Below are 20,829 nucleotides of genomic sequence, written 5' to 3'. Positions count from 1 at the left end.
ATTGAGGAAGATTCGCCAAGACCGGGCTCTAGTAATCTTAATAGCTCCGGATTGGCCAAGGAGGGTGTGGTACTCCGACCTTCTCCAACTCTCAATGTGCCCGCCGCTCCGTCTCCCTTTCAGGGCAGACCTCCAGGCGCAGGGGCAGGTTCTACACCCCAACCTCCAGAGTCTGCACCTACATGCCTGGAGATTGAACGGGGCAACCTGAGTTCCTTCTCTCTCCCGCCTGAGGTAGTGGATGTTATATTAGCGGCCAGGCGACACTCCACTAAATCTATCTACGCTAATAGGTGGTCTAAATTTGTTGCGTGGTGTGGAGAGAGGCAGATTGATCCTTTGCATGCTCATCTATCGGACGTTTTGTCTTTTGCTCTATCTCTGGCGCAGAAAGGTTGTGCAGTGGCTACCATTAAGGGTTATTTATCGGCCTTGTCAGCCTTCATATGTCTTCCAGACCAACCATCTTTATTTAAATCCCCTATTGTTATCAGATTCTTGAAAGGTCTTCTAAATCAATATCCTCCAAAGCCATTCGTTATGCCGCAATGGGATTTGTCCTTGGTCCTGACTTTCCTTATGGGGTCCCCTTTTGAACCTATGCATTCTTGCCCCTTGAGGTATTTGGTTTTAAAAACAGTCTTCCTGATAGCTATAACATCAGCAAGGAGAGTGAGTGAGTTGCAGGCCTTATCAGTAAAGCCCCCTTATACAACTTTTTATGGGGATAAGGTGGTGTTGAGGACCAAGGCTGCTTTCCTCCCGAAGGTTGTTTCACCCTTCCATTTGGCTCAGGCAATTACTTTGTCCACGTTCTATCTTCCGCCTCATCCTTCCAAAGAGGAAGAAAGACTGCACCGTCTGGATCCAAAGAGAGCGTTGAGCTTCTTTATTGATAGAACAAAGGATTTCAGGCTAGAGGATCAGCTGTTTATTGGATACGTGGGCAAGAGGAGAGGAAAGGCAGTCCACAAGAGAACACTATCCAGGTGGGTTGTTCTTTGCATTAAAATATGTTACTCTTTGGCAAAGAAGGATCCTCCTGAGGGCATTAGAGCTCATTCCACCAGAGCTAAGTCGGCCACTTCGGCCTTGGCCAGGGGTGTTCCTGTGGTCGACATCTGCAAGGCCACAACTTGGTCGTCCCTTCACACTTTTGCAAAACATTACTGTTTGGATTCTGAGGTTAGAAGGGACGGCCATTTTGCACGGTCAGTGCTGCAGGATTTCTTGGTTTGACCATTTAGGCACCCACCGCCGGGCGTGGTACTGCTTTGGGACTCTATTCATGAGGTGAGGAATCCACAGGTAGTTGTATCCATCAGAAGAACGAGTTACTTACCTTCGGTAACGACTTTTCTGGTGGATACATTAGCTACCTGTGGATTCCTCACGGTCCCACCCGCCTCCCCGTTGCCTTTCTGGTCTTACCAAGTAATCCTTGAGTGCGCTCCTCTTGGTCTTTGAGGGTGCAATAGATGTGTAAATAATATATTTATATATATGTATATATGTATATATCTTTGTGTATATACTTGGTGTGTGTATATATTTTTAAAAGAGAAAGTTTTATATATATATTTATATAAAAAGATTTACAGTTATTCATACAATGTTGTGTGTTTTTACAATATAATGGGATGTTGCCTTGCTCTTCCATTGCATTGCCTGGTTGTTCTCATGCACGTAAAAAATGATTGGTACTGACGTCCGCACGTCGTCGAGGACCTCTTATTGCCTGTATGACGTCAGACGGCGTCGCGTGGGCTAGAGTGACGTCCTCGTCGACGTGCAGAGACTAGTAAGAAGATTTCCGTCCAATGCTGGCGCCATGGGAGTATTCATGAGGTGAGGAATCCACAGGTAGCTAATGTATCCACCAGAAAAGTCGTTACCGAAGGTAAGTAACTCGTTCTTTTTAGCGATCACCTCTACAAAGCGTATTAATTAAGTTCCAGTGTTACTGATTAAACCACCTTACGTAAAGTTGGACAGTAATAAGGTTACACTCTCTTTTAATCATAGACCCATGTCTGGTGTTAAAGATGCTGCTTACATGCCGATCTTAGTCTAAAAGGTTTATTCACAAAAGAAAAATGAAAAGTGAGCGGTGACCTCCCCCCAACTGAAATCAATAACTGCCATGGGGTGGCAGAAAGTGTTATTATGAGCATCAGTCATTTGGTACGTGTGTCCAAGTAGGTGCTGCTCAGGAGTCCCCACAGTGACACTGGCACCTGTGTCCCTGTAGGTCTCAGCCTCACCACCATTGATTAGGTGATGCTGCCTGTACTTACCCATATTAAGGGGACAGGCAGCTAGGGTGGCAAAGTCGGTGCCCCCATCAGAGACCAACACAGCGTCAGTAGTCTCCTGACTAGCCCAGATCCCAATAGAGTCCCCAAGGTGAGCCCAGCTACACTTTTGGACTGACTACTACTAGTGTTATTACCACCACTACTGCTATTGCTAGGGGCACTAGAGGTAGAAGTTGTAAGTAGTGGTGGGGGGCTTGGTCGCTTTCTTAGGACAGGAGCTGCCTCCTGCCCTATGGCCTTTGTTTTTACACATGTAGCAGCAAGGCTTTTTTAAAGTTTGACGAAGAGGATTTATTTCCACCCTCAGGTGTTTTGTGGGCTTGATGAAGACTCGTTAGCTTTATCTTTGTCCCCACCCTTAACCTAATGCTTACCTGCTTCCTTCTTCTTGTGGTCACCCCCTGTGAGTTTTCCTACTCACCCCGGGGCAGATCCACTTGTCTGCCTTCTATCCCAATTCTTGGGGAGAGGTCAGATTAGAGTCCACCAAGTACTGATACAGCTGATCAGATATACAGTTATTAAAAATGTGCCCGATCCGAATCAAATTGTATAAGCCCTGGTAGTCACTAACATTGCTCCCATGCAGCCAGCCTTCCAGAGCTTTCACAGACCAGTCAACAGAATCTACCCAATCTTGAAGGTCTCCTTTTTGGATTCCCTGAACTTGATCCTACATTGTTCAGTGGTCAAACCAAAACCATCTAACAGTGCACTTTTTAGAGCTGTATTATTGTCTGCATCAAACTCTGACAGTAAGAAGTTTGTCTCTGCCTTTGTTAGAGAATGAGAGCCTCAAGATTGCTGCCCACTGCCTTTGGGGGCCCTTCTGGATTTTACAGGCCCTCTCCAAAGCAGTGACCCATTTGTAAATATAATTTCCCACCTTGTAAGGTGGGACTATCTTGCTGAGGTTCCTAGAATCAGAAGAGTCCTCCCTGATCTGGTGTCTCTAAAGTTTGAATTGCGGCCACCATTGGGTGCTAGCCCCAAACCCTGCCTTTTCCACTCCACTGCCAAGGCCTCCCTATCTAGGGCCACCTGTTGCTGCTGCAGCCTTAGCTTGGCCTCTTCGAAGTTCAGTTTTCTAAGCTCCCTGTCTAAGGAATCTTCCCCTGAGGTGGTGCAGTGAGCCCACCTCAGATACAGAGGAGACATGGGTGTTGACAGACTCTGTGAACCAACCCACTAGGAGTGAAGTGGGACCTACTGACCTCACACTCACTCTTAAACACCCCCCCCCCCCCCCCCCCCCCAAACAAAAAACAAATGCTCCTAACAGGGTTGTGGTGTTCCCCAGTTTCCTCCTGACCCTCCCCAGTGTTGCCTAAGTCTGTTCTGCCTAGGGCTGGAGAGTCAGTGCCTACTACGTCCCCCTTCCTGGCTGCCAGCATTGTCCTGGTCAGCTTGGAGAATTGGGATTTCTCCCTACTTCAGTTTTCTAGTGGCACACAGCTCCCTTAGCTCTTGGAAGGAAAGACCCTCATAGTGAGTCTGGTTCCTGAGAGTTGTGCTCTAATGAAGACATGTTCTTGCTAGAGTGGTGTAGGTGTACCTAACTACTCTAACACTGTGTACCTTATAGCTAGTAATAGCCTTTCCAGTGTAAAGTAACCAGTGAGAGAGTGGTAAGGCAACTGCAAGTATCTTACCCCACCACTGCACTACCAATGTAAGAAGCTGGCCTGGAGTGTGGTGAGCCCCTCTGGTGTTCTCACCTTATACCAGGTGTACCCTATTAGTAAGGTGTAGACATTGTCTAGGAAACCAGGGCTTTCTAAAGGTAGCTGTGAATGAGCAGCCAAGACTTATCTAGGTGACATGCAAAGCTTATGTAATACCATTACGGTCACACTGCACTTACACACATGAAAGAACCACACAGTTTTACAAGAATAAAAGTACTTTATTAAATTAACACAAATACTGAATAGGCAATACTCCAATAGGAGGTAAGTAAACACACCATTATGTACACATTTAAAGTCCATGATTAGCATAGAGAGCAGTAGCAAATAGTAAAAACAATAGAAAGTAGTGAGGACTCTAGGGGGAGATCAAGCCATATACTATGTGGAAGGCCAGTTCCCCACCCAATTAAGTGGAATCAGTAGAAGGGAGCTAGAGGAATCCCATGAGGTAAGCACCAGGGTTCCCCACCCCCAGCGACCTGGAGAGAAGAGGTAAGTAACTGGCTTCTCCCCAAACCCACAGGAGAACTTTGGAAAGGGACTGTGCAAGACCCAGACAAGACTGGAAGAAACCAAAGGTGTCTCCTGACAGAAGAGGGATTGCAAAAAGGAAGGGGACCAAGTCAGTTTGATTTGGAGAGCCACTACCCACCCTTCTGTGGATGCAGGACCAGGTCGATGGTGGATGAAGACAGTCAGCATCGCAGCACAGGAGCAGAAGAGGGGTTCAAGAAGTGATGTAAGTGGTGTCCCACGTTGGCGTTCATAATGCTGTCGGTCGGTGGTGCTGGAAAACTACCAACGAGCCTTGGCAAAATCAAGAGTCGGAGAAGAGGGTTTTGCAAGGCTGAAGAGTACTAGCAATGCCTAGAGGACTCGACCCACGGAAGGGACTCCAAGTTGACCCTGAGCTGCTGGGAGAGTCGCAAGAAGAGGAGGCAGCCACCAGAGGCAACCCACGGACAGCAGACACAGGAGTTGCAGCGAGGCCCACTCAGCACACCTGAAAAGAAGTCCCACGTCGCTGGAGCAGCAAACAGGAGACACTACTTTGCAGGAAGGAGGGCTGGGGCTACATGGAGCCTGAAGATTCCTTAGAGGGGGAACAAACAAGCCTTGGTAGATGCAAGAGTCGCAGTGCACAGGGGTACTGCGAAGAGAGGCAAGGGCTTACTGCCTCCCAAGTTGGACAGCTGGTGGAGAGGACAAGGGAACCACTCCAGACCACCACCTGTGATGCAGGATCCATGCAGTTCTGGGGGAGAGGATCCAAGCAGCCGGTTGTCGTTGCAGTTGGTTCCTGCAGATGCAAGGGAGTGACTCATTCACTCCAAGGGAAATACCTTGTTACTTCTTGTGCAGGCTGAAGACTCTGCACCCTCCGAGGATGCACAGCCAGGGAAATGTTGCAGTTGCTGGAGGGAGCTGGAGAAACAATGTTGCAGAGCAGAGTCGTCGCAGGAGTTGCAGATTGTTGGTTCCTGGAAGCTCCATTGCAATCCTGGTAGCCAGAAGATGAAGTAAACGATGCAGAGGAGTCCTGTTGGAATCTTGCACTTCGAAATTGAGGACCCACCCGAGATGTAGACCCTAAATTGCCCAGCAAGGGGTTGGGGATTGGTTACCTAGCAGGGTGACCACCTATCAGAAGGAAGCTATGAAGTCACTTGCCTGACCTGGCCACTCAGATGCTCCCAGGTACCTCTGCCCACTTTGGATTCAAGATGGCAGAATCAATTGGCCACGTGGTGATGGGCATATGGGAGTGGTTATTTCCCTTTCTATTGTGCAGTTTCGTGCCAGAGCAGGGATCGGGGTCCCTTGACTGGGGCAAACCGGTTTATGCAAGGAGGGCACCAAATATGCCCTTCAAAGCATACTGGTGGCTTGGGGAGGATACCCCTAACAAGCCTTGTAACACCTATTTCCAAGGGAAGGTGGTGTTCTCTTCCCTCTCCCACAGGAAATCCTTTGTTCTGCCTTCCTCTGCCTGAGCTGGTTAAGCAGCAGGAGGGTAGAAACCTGTCTGAGGGGTGGCAGCAGCACGGGTTGCCCGGAAAACCCCCAGAAGACTATTGGGTGCATTGCTGGGGGTCCTCTAAGGATTCCCCATAGTGCATGGAATCATACAAACCGTATTGTGGGTATGTTTCTGACATTTTTTTATACCATATATGCCCAGATTCAGAGTTAACATTACGTACCTGGACACAAGTAGTTACCCGTGTCTAGTACACAGGTAAAATGGCTTTCCCGCACTTACGAAGACCAGGAAAAACTGAGCTGGAGTTCGCAGGGGCACCTCTGCTCATGCAGGGGTGCCCTCACACACAGGTACTTGCATCCTTCCCTCTGGACTAAGAGGGCCTGCCATAAGAGTGACTTGCAGTGGCCTGGTGCACTAACCTGAAGTGAAAGGGTGCATGCACCTTTTCCCACAGGCTGCAATGGCAGGCCTGCAGACACATTTTGCCCGGGCTCCTTTGGGTGTCACAATACATGCTACAGCCCATGGGAAGCCCCTGGTGCCCCTATGCCCTGGGTATCTAAGTACCAAATACTATGGACTTTTGTGGGGGCACCAGTATGCCAGTTGTGGAGTGTGCCAAGTACTAAGCAACCACATTTTGAGGGAGAGAGAGCACAGTCATTGGGATCCTGGTTAGCAGGATACCAGTGAACACAGTCAAAACACACTGACGGGCAAGAAGTGGGGGTAACCATGCGAAAAAGAGGATACTTTCCTACAAGTGGCATGTTTAGCCGACCCGAGGCTCCCCTAGAAAGCTAGAAGTGAAGCATGCTTGCTGTACAAACCGGACCCACATTTAAAGCATCTGTCAAACTATTTTGGGATGGAAGCACATGGTTACAGCCAAACAAAGGGAGCATTCAGGTGTCTGAAGACTGAGGGTGTGAGAAAGGAAGAAGACCTTGAGTTGTAACAAGAATATAAGGATTTTCAGCTGAGCAGGGTAATTGGTGCTCTTTATTTCTGGACCCAAGATGCAAAAGAGGCTTAAAGGTTCAGACAGGCACTTGATTTAGTTCTGTGTTAGCATGAGCAGAGAAACATGAAACTAATGTGGTGCTAGAGAAGCAGTGTTCATAGTGGTTTGGTTGAACCTTGATTTTGTCCATGGAGGGAGTTGCTCAGTTGCAGTGTCTCAAACATAAAGAGCTGCTGCATGTCAGCAAATATTTTCTTTCTCCATGGTTGGTGTTCATTTATACCTATTGGTCTTGAGCGCCGAAACGTCTGTACTGATGTTTACCTTTAGCTGAATTAGAGTATCAGAGAGGAATCTCTCCGTCTGATTTCAGCTTTGCCGGATTTGCTTTCAGGTGTTCTTTCATTTGGGTGCCTGAAGTTTTTGTTTCCATATGCTTTTGCTTCCTGATGTTTGTTGTGTCCTGTCAAGCTCTGGTTGGTGGTAATCTCTGTGCCAGGTCTGGCGGCTTAGTAGACTAATTTACTCATTGTAGGGTCCTGTGTTTGACCTAATTGTCAGTTTTGAATACTGGTGTGGCCTATCAGCATTTCATCCTCCCACTGTGCATATGATGAGTAACATTGAGTTGGGTAAAATTATACATGTTATTCAGCACTAAGATATGTTAGTAAATGTGTGGCTAACCGATGCACGTTACGTTGCCAGGGAGCCCCATCTGTTTTATGCGCAGTCTGGACCTGTGACAATTGCGGTGTGTGTGTGTGTGTGTGGGGAGAAGTGCCCCTTTTGTCATAGTCACACCCACTTTTTGGCCACTGGTACTGATGTTTTTGCACTGGGCCCCTGCTCACCAGGCCCCATTGCCAATGTTCTTTCCTTAAAAAAAAAAATGGTATAGGTGTGTTGCAGTTGGCACACACATTAGCACCTCTAAGTCCCTAGTTAATGGTACCCAGGGCATGGTACTAAGGAGTGTAAGGGCTGCAGCATGCATTATGACAACTTAAAGGACCCTCATACAAATTGCATGCAGACTGCCATCACAGGCTGCGTGACATGGTGCAAATCATGTTTGAACACAAGACATGGCACACTCCCTGTGTGGCATGTCCAAGTCCCTGTGTATATTACAGGTAAGTCACCACTACAGCAGGCCTCATAGACCTAAGGCACAGTGCATTATATTATATGTGAGGGCATGTCTGAATGAGCAGAAATGCCCATGTGATGTCTAGTTCAATTACTAAATTATACAAGTGAACAGGGAAGCCATCTTAAGTATATGTACTGGGCACTGGCCATCATGAGTTCCCCAGCTACATGATGACTTTACTGAAACCTATGGTGTTTGGTATCCAGTATTAGATTTATTTTGACATGCACCCAGAGGGCACCTCAGAGGTACCTCCTGAAACGTATCAGTCTTTCAGTGTGTTGGCTGACTGATCTCGAACACCCTGCCACCACAGATGAGTTTTGGACACCCTGGAGGTGAGATCAAGTGCTCTGAGGCCAGGAAACAATGCCTGCTCCTGAGGAAGCTGCTATCACCTCTTCCAGTAGGATGGCTAGTGAATCTGCCTATCAAGGTCTGGTGCTGAAAGCCTCTCCCGCTTTTGTTGTGAATCAGGTGAAAATTAGCTATGCAAGTAAGCATGTTGCACCTCCAGCCTACTGTCATCCCTGAAGTGGGCTACCTGATGTGCTCCATGAAGGAAGGGTTCAACCATCTTGGTTTTAGTGGCACTAGGATCTCTTGGTCAGGAAAATGGCCACTCCCTACAGGAAGCGGTCATATGGGGGGTGTAGTCATCCAGGGGTAAGACGCCCACTGGCTACTACCCTTCACTTCCCTTAACACTCCTAAATGTAGTATTTAGGTGACTCACCCACCACACAACACCAGGAACTTGGATCCATCTGACTAAAAGAAGGACGAAGAGCCGACCAGTGCGAGAACGGTGGACTAGCTCCGGAGATTGGTGCCAAACCCTGCCTGCTCCTGTCCCAACAACTGGGAGGGCTCTAAGGGCTGCAGCATATCTTATGCCACCCTGGGGACCCCTCACTCAGCATAGACACACTGCTTGCCAGCTTGTGTGTGCTAGTGAGGACAAAACGAGTAAGTCGACATGGCACTCCCCTCAGGGTGCCATGCCAACCTCACACTGCCTATGCAGTATAGATAAGTCACCCCTCTAGCAGGCCTTACAGCCCTAAGGCAGGGTGCACTATACCATAGGTGAGGGCACCAGTGCATGAGCACTGTGCCCCTACAGTGTCTAAGCAAAACCTTAGACATTGTAAGTGCAGGTTAGCCATAAGAGTATATGGTCTGGGAGTCTGTCATGCACGAACTACACAGCACCCTAATGGCTACACTGAAAACTGGGAAGTTTGGTATCAAACTTCTCAGCACAATAAATGCACACTGATGCCAGTGTACATTTTATTGTAACATACACCCCAGAGGGCACCTTAGAGGTGCCCCCTGAAACCTTAACCGACTATCCGTGTAGGCTGACTGGTTTTAGCAGCCTGCCACACTAGAGTCCTGTTGCTGGCCACATGGGGAGAGTGCCTTTGTCACTCTGTGGCTAGTAACAAAGCCTGTACTGGGTGGAGGTGCTTCACACTTCCCCCTGCAGGAACTGTAACACCTGGCGGTGAAAGAATTGTCTTTGAGTGTGTGTTCCTCATTTATTGCCTGTGTGTGTGTACAACAAATGCTTAACACTACTCCTTTGATAAGCCTACTGCTCGACCACACTACCACAAAATAGAGCATTAGTATTCTCTTTGACACTATCTTACCTCTAAGGGGAACCCTTGGACTCTGTGCATACTATTCCTTACTTTAAAATAGTGCATACAGAGCCAACTTCCTACACAGCTGTGGATCCTCACAAAGCCTTGGAGGCTTGCCAGCACTCTTCCAACCAGCCAGCCTGTCCCTTGACGTGGAGGAGCCATTTCCCTTCAACATACAGACACCGACCGCAATGCCCGGTTCATAGAGTTGCTGACTGCCGGGCCCATGACCTAGCAGCATCCCAGGAGGAGGTTCCTAAAGCTGTCACAGGTCAGCTCCAAGCCTCCAGCGAGTTTTGAGATGCTACACCATCCAGGAGCCCTGGAGCACCAATACCTGTAGTACTAGAGCCCTTACAGCAGCCAAGGCTTGTTAAGTGTCCAGCCTGGACACCAACACTACCAAGACAGACTGACGTTGAACGTCGGCATCACCAAGGCCATCATTCAGAGTGGCCCTGTTGTCCTGTTTTGTCCCATCTTCAGGTTGACCTACAAAGTGAGAGCCTCCAACGAAGTGTCTGGCTGGAAAAGCCACCTCTGCACCCAAGCCCCACAGCTTGAGTTGGAGCCTACCGATGGTACACTCTTGCTCCAGAGACCCTCGAGCTGACCCCCCCCATTTGGGTTATGCCAGTCTGGTCCTCCAGCCCCCCCACTTGCTGCTGTTCTTGTTAGAGGTTTCTCCATTGAAACCTAAACCGTTCGCTTTAGGGGCTTCCATTGCGAACAACACATCTGGATACACCTGGGCAGGTAAAACAAAACTGCTGGTGGTTCTAAGGACCTTGGCCCCTACTTACCGTAAGTCCAGGCAATCAACCCTGTAGTGCGATAGCAAATATACCTATGGAGTGTGTGTTTCTCCTATAGGATAGCACTACCACCCCTCAAGGCTCATGCCTCAAATCTGACAGATGTATTTTCTGTATTTTTAAATATCGCTAACTCAGAGTACTTACCTGATGCAGAAGATCTTGGTGTCTAAATTAATATAAAATCTGTTATTCTTCTAAATTGGTCTCAAGTTTCTTCTTGAATGTATCCCTCTTTTATTGACTCTGTCTACAGTAAATGCTTAACGCTATCTTTTGATAAACCTAAACTGCTTGCTCACATTACCCCAAGGAACATTTGGGATTATTAATTTAAGCCTTGTAAGCCAATAAAGGTGATCCGGACTTTCTACTTCGTGAACCTAAAGAGCCAGCTTCCTACACTGTGGTTACTAAGAGTTCTGTCAGCTCATGTTTTGGCTGCACCCAGCCTCTGTATTTGTTTGTCCAGGACTTGCTGTTTAAGTTGTGTTTCTAAACCTAACCACTTTTAAGTGTGGTGGGTTCTGATCACATTTCATTTTGTGTGCTCTCCAGCACAGCGTTGAGTCCCTTCTTTGGCCTTGATATGTTCCACTACTGTCTTGAGGATTATCCTTTGTTCCTGGTGTGGCAACCTCGTCCCTTTATTAAGTTTGGTTGCTGAGCTGCAGGCTTCCTAAGCAGGCCTCGTTGTACCAGCCCCTTTTTCCTGCTACTATACTTACGTCATTCATGGCTGCCCATTGAAGACTAGGGAGCTGCTGCATGCAGTCCTAGAGATCCCACGTGTTGATTTCTGCTTCTGCATCTCCACCCTGCCCCCTAAGACTAATTTGTATTATAAGCAAATATTTTAATTGACATTTTATCTAGAAATGTCTCGGTTTTAGTGTATGCAGAACTCCGTGACCAAAACTACTTTTCCTTTACTGACCGACTTTTGTATCAAATGGTTTTATCTTCAGATATTGAATAATGGTTGTTTCCTAATGGTTGCAACGTAAGACTGTCTAGAGGCCAAGGGCTTGAATCCCGTTATGTCCATAGTCCTTTGTATACTTGTAGGTCGGTTCCATTACAATTTTTTTTGAAGTTCTTCCGTGTTCAAATTGCACTGTCCAGAATTGTTTTGTTATTGGGAGACTATTAGGATTAGGTAAACATTTTTATTGATAAGCAAATATTTCAATCAACAGTGTCTGGAAGTATCTGTTGTTGTTATATGCCCGGCCCTGAAAAACAAAACTCCTTTTCGCTCGTTCTCTAGCCTGTTAAATGCTGTCTCAGTGGTCTTTACATCGTAATCTCACCCTCTCGTTTGCCTTTGTGATCTGTTTTGTGTTCGCTCCCTCCCAGACCTTTTTGTACTGGCAATTCTAATATTGCTTGCAGCAGAGGTGCAAGGATTAGCTGATTAAATACTTTATGCTTCTTGTGCTCATGGCTACTGGATTTCCGCATATGCCACATAATCATGGTTTCAATCCACTTGCTGTATAACCCACAATCTGCTGCATAAATTGATGATTTGAACAAAAAAACATTTCCGGCTTAATCGTTAGTGCCTTATGGGTCTCTTCCTACACCATAGCAAACCCTTTGCAAGGCTAATGGAGGAGTAGAGGGGGGAGGTTGGTTGTCACCCATTAGTTACGATTTTCTCTATCCAAAGGCGTAGAACTGGAACTGTTGAGGCAAAACTTTTTCCCAGACCCTATTAATTACTGTTAAAATGGGAAAATAATTATTATTGTCACAGACTGTTATAATACGTTAATGTAGTCAACTCTACAACATTTTGTCTCCCATAGCATAATTTCAGTGGTTCAGTTTATGCCCTAGCGTCCCAGGCATAAGTCTTCTGGCCAGCTGTAATGTTACTGCCAACCTTGACCTCAATGTAGCACTGGCCCGGTCTGTGTAGGCTTCTTTTCTTCCCTAAACCTTTAAGCAACATTGCAAAGCCGCTGATGTGGTTAATCTTACCCATCACCTGGAAATGTAGCACCCATTCAACAAATATAATTTAATTGTTCCCGCTTTGCGATCTGTCGCTGGTAACAGTGTATTTTGGGCACCGAAAATGCAAACTGCTTTTTTTCGAATTTGTCTGGTCAAGTTGCGTGTGTGTGTGTGTTTTTTTTTTTTTTTTTTTTTTTTCATTGCTGGAAGCAATGCAACCACCATGAGGATTTTTTCCTAACTTAATTTAACCAGAACTGATTCATGAAGTGTGGGAAAAAAGAAACACAAGGGTAGTAAGGGTACAGAATGCCGCACTTAAAGGTAGTAAAACAATTATTTTTAACAAATATCTAAGAAAGAGCAAAGTCTGGTGCAAACTGGCCGAGTGCCCTACTACCCAAAAGGCACCAAACGGGTAACAAAGTACCCACGGGAAAAACTGGAACGAATTGGCCAAAGCACACAGAATATAGTGTCCAATAGTGCTTCAACCTCATACTTTCTCTAATTTTCATTACACTATCCGGGATCCGTATCCTTGCAGCACTATTGGACACTATATTCTGTGTGCTTTGGCCAATTCGTTCCTGATTCATGAAGTGGGTGCAACATTAAACCTGTCAAAGTGAAACGTCAGATCAAGGTTAATTTAAAATATTCTTGCTCAGACTTCTATTCAAAAAAACTTTACGTATGCTTGCTCTGATTTAAAAAAAAAAAAAAAAAAAAAAAAGTATATATGTGTATATATATATATATATATTATATAAGTAGCGCTACTTCCTATGAACTTAAAGTCCCCATTCAGCGACAAAGCATTGTATTGAGATAGAATTGTGAACTGTCCTTAATGCTGGCTGTCAAGATCTGCTTATTTTTTTTTAATCCTTTAATAAGTCCAGCTACATGTGCATTTGTTTTATCAGTATAGCTAAGTATTACACAAGTCAAAGAATATGAACCGATTTTGACTTGCACCTGTTCCCGCAATTTATTTTAACGTAGAGGGGTGTCCTCCGATGTGCTAAAATGTACCCTTCCTAGCCTCTCTTCCTAAATGTGGACAGCCACTGCCCAGAAATTCTCTTTGCCACGACTCTTCCCACATTCCCAGCTCACTTTGCTTCGCTGGAGTCTTTTGTTTGCTTCATTGCTGCAGAGAACCTGCCCCACTACCTTCTACTGAGCCTTTAACAAACAAACTCTTGAAGTCGGGCACTCGCACCATGTGTGGCGTCTGTCAGGCTCCTGCATTGATGTTGCTTAATCCTGCGTTCTGCTGACTGGCTCATTGAAAGGCCGGAGGATCATGCCCTACCTTGTATACTCATTAATGGTTGACAAAAGACTATTCTAGCTATTAAATTGTTAATATTAAATGAGCATCCTTCATCATGCTTTATGTCAAATTACTTTACTTTGTTCTTAACCATGCATAAATGGAATACATTTTAGAAATCTGCTTTCCTCTAAAATAAGCCTTTTTTTAACTTTAGTTTGATTCAAATGGTCTCCTGTGATTTATACTGAGGTTGTGGGAGGAGACTTAGCGATAAATTACTTTTAAATCCAAAGCAACATTTCTCTGAACTAGAAAGGACACCGTGGGCAGGGAATCATTACTCAACACCTGCCCTGGTAGTAAGACTGGGAGGTACAGCCAGAAGACAGACTAAAGAGTTCTGGAATTTATTAAGGCGGGAACTTGAGTGTTTGCCTGGAAAGGAAATTAAGGAACTTATTTAGTTGTTAATAAGTTGGAGGAACAAGAATGTGCGTTGGGGGCTGCCGCGAAGGTGAATTTCATTGGGGGTGATTGTCTGCATGGAATGTGAAATTCAAATGTTAATCTGAAAAATGTGCTCTGAAATGTGAGCAGTTTTTTTTTTTTTTGTTTTTTGTATTAAAATCAGGGTTGGGCATCAGAGGCTTAGTAAGTTCGAGTGATACATACTGAAATTGCAACTTTGATTTTGTTCACTTTGTTCTTCATTTGAAGATGACGATGACTCCTTCCTCTTACCACCTTTGAACAAGGACAGTCATAATGGCAGCTTTGAGCTCATTAGTTCCATGATTCCATCATATCAACCCTGCAACCGGAGTGCTGCGAGAGGAGGCAGTGTTTCCTCTGTCACAGGTGGCTTTCGTTCTCCTTCTCCGGGGCTCTTTAGAGCAAGTTTTATCAGCTCTGCTTCCAAGGTGAACTATGTAACTTTCTCGTTTTTGTTTCAAGTGCAAGTCTGTTAAAATGTGGTTTAGATGAACATTAGTAATCAGCCTGATGGTGGTGGGCTAATTATTGCTCATTGTCATTTTTGACTTGCACTGAATTTCATCTCAATCTCGCTTGTCCATGTTGGGTAGAGCAGTGCATAATTAATGAACCCAATCTTCAGGTTTGGATGTTGCTTGATAAAATCTATCACGTATTTACAGCCAAAGAAAAGGAATAAATTACATTTTTCTGATTTGGAGAGTTGATTAAAGTCTTACCCACTATGATGTTTTGTGCTTTGTATGTAGAGCAGGTAAAACAATGCTTTAAAACTGTTTATGTTGGTAGGTCTGAAGTTACTATAGCATGTACAATTCTAAAGTGAATGTACGCTTCTTAAAATAAATTGATTTCATTCCATCCTACACTTTTATTTTTCATATTCAGTTTATCACCTGCTTTCAAACCATGAAATGAGAAGTTAAGGGTAAAGAATGAATTCTATAGATCTAGTACTGCAGCAAATATGCATTGTTGACTATTGCAGTGTTTTATTTCAGCGGGAAGCAATTTGTACAGTGCACCTTGGCTCAGGTGGTGTATCTGGACACTTCACCATTGTTCTCTTGTCCAGATACGAAAAAAAAGCTGAAAAGTTAGTTAAGTTAAAAATGTTTTGATGACGCAACATTTAAAGTACGAAACAGCAAATGTAAATAAAGTTTCAATTGTGATAAGGATCATAACTGTTTTGGAGGAATGCTTCTAATTGTAGGATTGCCGCCTATATTCCTGTAAAAGATTGAAGTGGTTTTAATTTCTAAGACTGGCTTTAGCCAAAATTATATGTACCCATACTAACTTAGAGGGGCCATCCATTGGTCTATTATTGTGACATTCCCACTTCATCCACCCACTTTAGCCATTGGCTAACTTAATTGTGCGTAACTGCATTCTGCCCTTTCACAAGGAGTTACACACACATTCAAAGTAGTTCTTATGTACCAGCAACTACTATAGCAAGGTGTGCTTTTTTGTGACCAGAATTTATTCTCACTTTTTGCTACTTTTTTCTCTTTTATAAATTAACCAGAGCATTGCAGCTTCCCCAACAATTAGGTTTTGCAAAAACCATAACAAAACATGCATTGACAAAGTAAAACGGCTGGTATCCAGCACCAGGCCTACTGGATTTGCCAGTGCTTGTTGTAGAATTCAATTTGTACATTTTCTAGTTTGCTTTTCATTTGAAAGGCTTTATCAAAGTGTAGGTAAACCTTACTTATGTGATTATCTGGCCGTTCTATGGTACAAATAAGTTAGGCTTTAAACCACCTCACTAGACTTTTTTTTTCAGAGCATGAACACCTTGAGGTGTTTCCCAAGACCTCAGAATATAAAGCCGTTTTTGTTTTTTCACATTCAAAATGCTGATGTACTGTGGCTAACAAAACCTGGCTGGCCAAAGCGTTTCATTATACCTGCATTGAGTGTACTTCTGTTGTTCGTAGTTCGATGGCCAATAAGTAGCTACCGTATGTCTGCCCCCTGTGATGCAGCATCAGACATCCTGATAACTTGCTACCTCTTCCTTTCTGTTTGGTAGAGTTCTGGGAAGACCTCAGAGCCATCTCTCCCTGTGGAGGATTCTATGGATCTGTACAACGCTTCGCCTGAGCCCAAGCAATCTTACCTGGGTGCTGAAGGATCTCAGTTTCAATTCTCCTTAGAAGATGACACTCAAAGCCAGCTACTGGATGCAGATGGGTGAGTAACTGCTTGCAGTACTTATGGTAGCAAGGCATGTTGTAAATATTTGTTTACATAATGACCTTTCACTTCAGCCCACTCTTAAGGAACAGCACGCATGACAGTATTTTCTTTCAGTATAGTCATAAAGTATTTCCATTTACTGAAAGTAGATATAAAATATTCATATGATGGCAGTCTTTGGTTATGGACCTGATTATTCAAAATGTTTCCACTATTTTGCTTTCAAAACCTCTGTGAATCATGCATTCAGCAACAAAAGACCTTTCTCTCCCATCCACCACAACCTGTGTTTAAGTGTCAGAGGTACTATGAAGTGCACTCCAGTCTGTGTATATGATGGCAAACATCTGTTGCCTGCCACAGGTTGTGTTCTCTCCCCCTCCTGATGTAGCAGGATGAAGTGAGGTATATAATGTTACAGACATGCTGGTTAGATGGAAGAACGCACTTCTTGACTACAGCATGTTCATTCTTTGACCTAGTAACTTCTACATGTGGAAGGGACAGATGGCTTTTTTTTTTTTAACCAACTTTGTTCAGGATAAAGGCTGGTCTCAGTGGAGATACATCTCTATTTCATCAGCAGCTCTTTGTGTCTTTACCTGCTGAGTGACCTCTCACAAGTAAATTAAATTTGATATTAGTAAAACCAGTAAAATACTCTGTCCCGATTATCAAATTGGATCAGCTTTTATGTGTACCCTTTCTTTGCGTAGAACAAAAGTGTCTTGCTGTTTTTTTTTTTTTTTAAACCGTGCTCTAGTAATTCCTGTCCTGCTGAGAATGAGAACTGTACACATCTAACTGAAGTAAATTGCTTGCGACTGAACATTCTGTTCACACAGTAAAGTATCTGAACTTTATTTTTCCTCCCCAAGGTTTTTGAATGTAGGACATAACCGGAACAAGTTTAATTCTTCAAAGCAGCGTCTCATAGTTGACAGCATGGACGAGAATGCAATGGATGCAAACATGGGTGAATTGCTAGACCTGTGTTCGGGACAGTTCAAGTCCTCCCAGGTGGCCAACACTCAGAATTCGTGCAAGAAAGATATGGATGAACTGCTTAACCTGTGTTCTGGGAAATTTGTGACACAAGGTATGACCCCCAAACAGTATAATTTCAGCTAATAAGATCATCGATTTCTTTATCTGATTGTAATTAAAATAACCTTCTGCATTTTAGGATCTTCATTGATGGGCTTAAATGTTAGAGTAATTCCCTGATGCGTGCGTGGGCCCCAGGACACTTCATTTTAATTTATTTGTCCATCGAGTTATAAACAGAGGTGCACGTGTCCATGTGATGAGCAGTACCCTTTGGAAGACTATCTAAGGCACATTTTTTCCCAAATAACATTTTCCAGACTCCAGAACGAATATTTCAAGATTATATTGCAGCATCTCAGATAAAAATAGCTTTAAACGTGCCTGTCCATGCGTGGAAAAAGTGCAGGCTGGTAGGCTTACTTTGAAAGCTGTGAAAATGGACTGTTTTCTTGTGTTCCAAAAACTGCCCCACACCACCCCCCAACTTGTGAGAGGATTTCAGCATTAGAGGCTGTACATGTGCTTTTTGAGTGAATTTATTTTCACTATCTTCAACATCCAGCCGTTGGGCCAAGTTTTTGAGATTTTCAGTGATTTTGTTTTACTTTTCTGACGAATGCCCTCTTTCTCTTGAGTGTCCCTCGTGTAGGAGGAAGAAAGCAGTCACAGATGCACACAAGGTGTGTATGGTAGATCTTCTAACTTCATGTTCTAATAATTGTGAAATATGCTAGAAGTTGTTGAAAGAAGACCAAGAAGGGATCTAGACAACAAAAATGCTGCCAGACATAAGCTAAAGGGCAAAGAAGAAAGAAGAGCAGAGAAGACCTCTTCTTTACTGCAAAACAGCCAGTATCTCCCACTGAGGGAGAACTGAAGAAATAAGGTTGATTAGGAAACTGACATTGCATCACCACTCTGTCATTCGAGAACTTCAAGGGCTTCAGCCTCGATGTGCTCGATCTAAGGTTGGCTACATATCACATAGACCCCATATAAAAACTCCAGTTTTTCAAGGTTGAAGCGGTCCAAAACAAAAACTGCTTCACTTTTTTGCCGTCATAGATGCAAATACACTCCATCTCCATTGAAGAAGTCAAGGATGAATATATGATGGCACCATATTTGCTGCCTATCCCTTACTTGCTGTCTATCCAATACATTCATTTGATGACCACTTGGCATTCTTCAAAGCTGGCGTCTCCAAAGCCTTTTGATTTCACCCAAATCAACACCAAGGTTCTCAACGCTTTTATGTCCACAAAAGAGATTCTGAAGTGTACTAGCGAAATATCCTAAAACACTGACCATACCTCAAGAGATGAAATTGAGTCCCACATTCTCTCCTAATCCAGTACCGCTTCCTGTTTAATCCCTAAGGCCTGTTCTTCCTGTTGAGGATCCATAACAGATGCCTCTGTATTGTCTAGATTAAGATTCTGAATCTGATGCAAGAGTCGGTCAGGACACTTTATAGCTACCTTAAGGACTCAAGATTCCCAATCCGTGAAATTCAGTAGCTTATTTGTTTTTCAGCTGCCCACGAGCTGCAATAAGGAAGAGTTTTTAGCTTGCTCCTTTATTCTGAAGTTTTACTATCCATTAAAGACCTACGATGCAGAAGAAAGGGTTACTTGAAGTCCTGGTTCTGTATCGTAGGGATCGTAATTTGTCATAAGCAGCTCACCTATCTTCCCGTATGGTGTATCATAGGCATAGAAACAATCATAGGCATAGAAACAACAGCTGATTTAACAGTGCAGCAACAAAGAACTGCCAGTCCAGTCCATCATGTAGAGTTGAAGCAAATGGCACCTTAAAGAGTCTGGGTTACAGCGAAAGCTGTGAAAATGGACTTCTATAATGGTGCACTTCCTTCTATATGACAGGTTTGGAGCCTTTTGCACCTCAAATTCTGCAATGCAGTTGTGAAATAGTCCTCCTGGAGTTTGACAGTCTACATTTCGAAAAAAATCTTGCCTCGGGCAGGCTCTAAGTGCCAAGAATTCCTCGGGCATTCGAACACTTTATAAGCTGGTTGGTTACTTACTCAATTACTAAAATGTATAACTTCAATGAAGATTCTTGCAGTGCAGAACGAGGGCTGCAAGAAGGTAACCCTTTCTATGTTCTAGCCTTTTCAGTTTTACATAAGATCAGTGGGATGGTAGTTGAAGTGGGTGTAGTACAAGTGGGTCAAGGAGATACAGGTATTGGCATATCTACAGTACCAAGCTTTGTGCACCTGCTAGTAAATTTCAGTATTTTTTTTTTACTTTTCCCAGCAAGGAAGTCCAATACTAGCTCTCAGTTGGGTTTTGTTTGCCTTTTTTTTTTTTTTTATATATATACATTTGGTGCATCCTTTTTGGATCCCATTGCTGCTCATCTGCCTCCTATTCTGATTTTTAATCTCAAATTCGAAAGTTGGTTCCATGCATATGCAGGTAGTGTTTTTCTTTTACATTTATTTGGGTGAAGAATGTTTATATGTACTTCATGCACTGTGCATATATTTGCAAATTGTGTTTTTGCAGAATAAAAAATGGCAACATATAGGTATTAAGGTGTTTCACCCTCCCCCTTATGAATCGTACACCATTAATAAAACAACCGCAGGTATGCTGTGCAATTCAAAGTAGGATGTTCATAGAACACGACAACCTGAGGATAGCTGCCATAGGTGTCTGGCCTAAGATACAATTCACATGGGTTTTTATACCTTTAATATAGCGTGTAAAGAAAAAAAAAAGCCAATCGGGGGGACTACTTTTTTCCCAAACATTTATACAATTATTAATTAACAAGCATTTAGCTGTATTTGGATATTGAATTATGAAATGTTCTGCAGCAGAAGCAAAGTAGCAGCACACTCAGTCTTATGCTCTCCTTTATTTCTCAAGGCTTCATGATCACTGCAAACTCCGCAAAGGTCATCAGGCCATCAAACGTTCTGCAGGCTCCTTAATAAGTGTCACAAAATGGAACCTGAAGTAAGATGTCTTCCACACTGGGACCTCTTACAAATCACATCTTCTGTCTGCTTCTAGTTTATGTAAATCGTTCAACAAAATACTTACTTGTTTCATTAGTCTTTCCAACCGTTCCCAATCCCTCAAACCTCAGGTCATATATAATACTATCCACTTTAAAGGGTTACACTTTAATTCCTCCTCTCTAACCCCAAAGAGTTGGGGGTACATATGCAAGGTCACTCTCTATCTGTTTCCC

At 44.0% G+C, this 20,829-nt stretch overlaps 1 protein-coding gene across 3 annotated transcripts in view; it reads left to right on the top strand.

Annotated features, from left to right (window-relative positions):
* Positions 1 to 20,829, top strand: part of CLSPN (claspin) — a 270,119-nt gene that overhangs the window by 170,538 nt on the left and 78,752 nt on the right. For all 3 annotated transcript variants that reach the window (XM_069223824.1, XM_069223822.1, XM_069223823.1), the window contains exons 13-15: positions 14,557 to 14,759; positions 16,382 to 16,542; positions 17,427 to 17,647. In XM_069223824.1, the coding sequence (XP_069079925.1) occupies positions 14,557 to 14,759; positions 16,382 to 16,542; positions 17,427 to 17,647 (585 nt within the window). The remainder of the gene's footprint in view (positions 1 to 14,556; positions 14,760 to 16,381; positions 16,543 to 17,426; positions 17,648 to 20,829) is intronic.

Source organism: Pleurodeles waltl, chromosome 3_1 (assembly GCF_031143425.1).
Source record: "Pleurodeles waltl isolate 20211129_DDA chromosome 3_1, aPleWal1.hap1.20221129, whole genome shotgun sequence".
NCBI classification, from domain to species: Eukaryota; Metazoa; Chordata; class Amphibia; order Caudata; family Salamandridae; genus Pleurodeles; species Pleurodeles waltl.
Note: the sequence above shows the minus strand (reverse complement) of the source record. Positions and strands in the feature narration are given on the sequence as shown.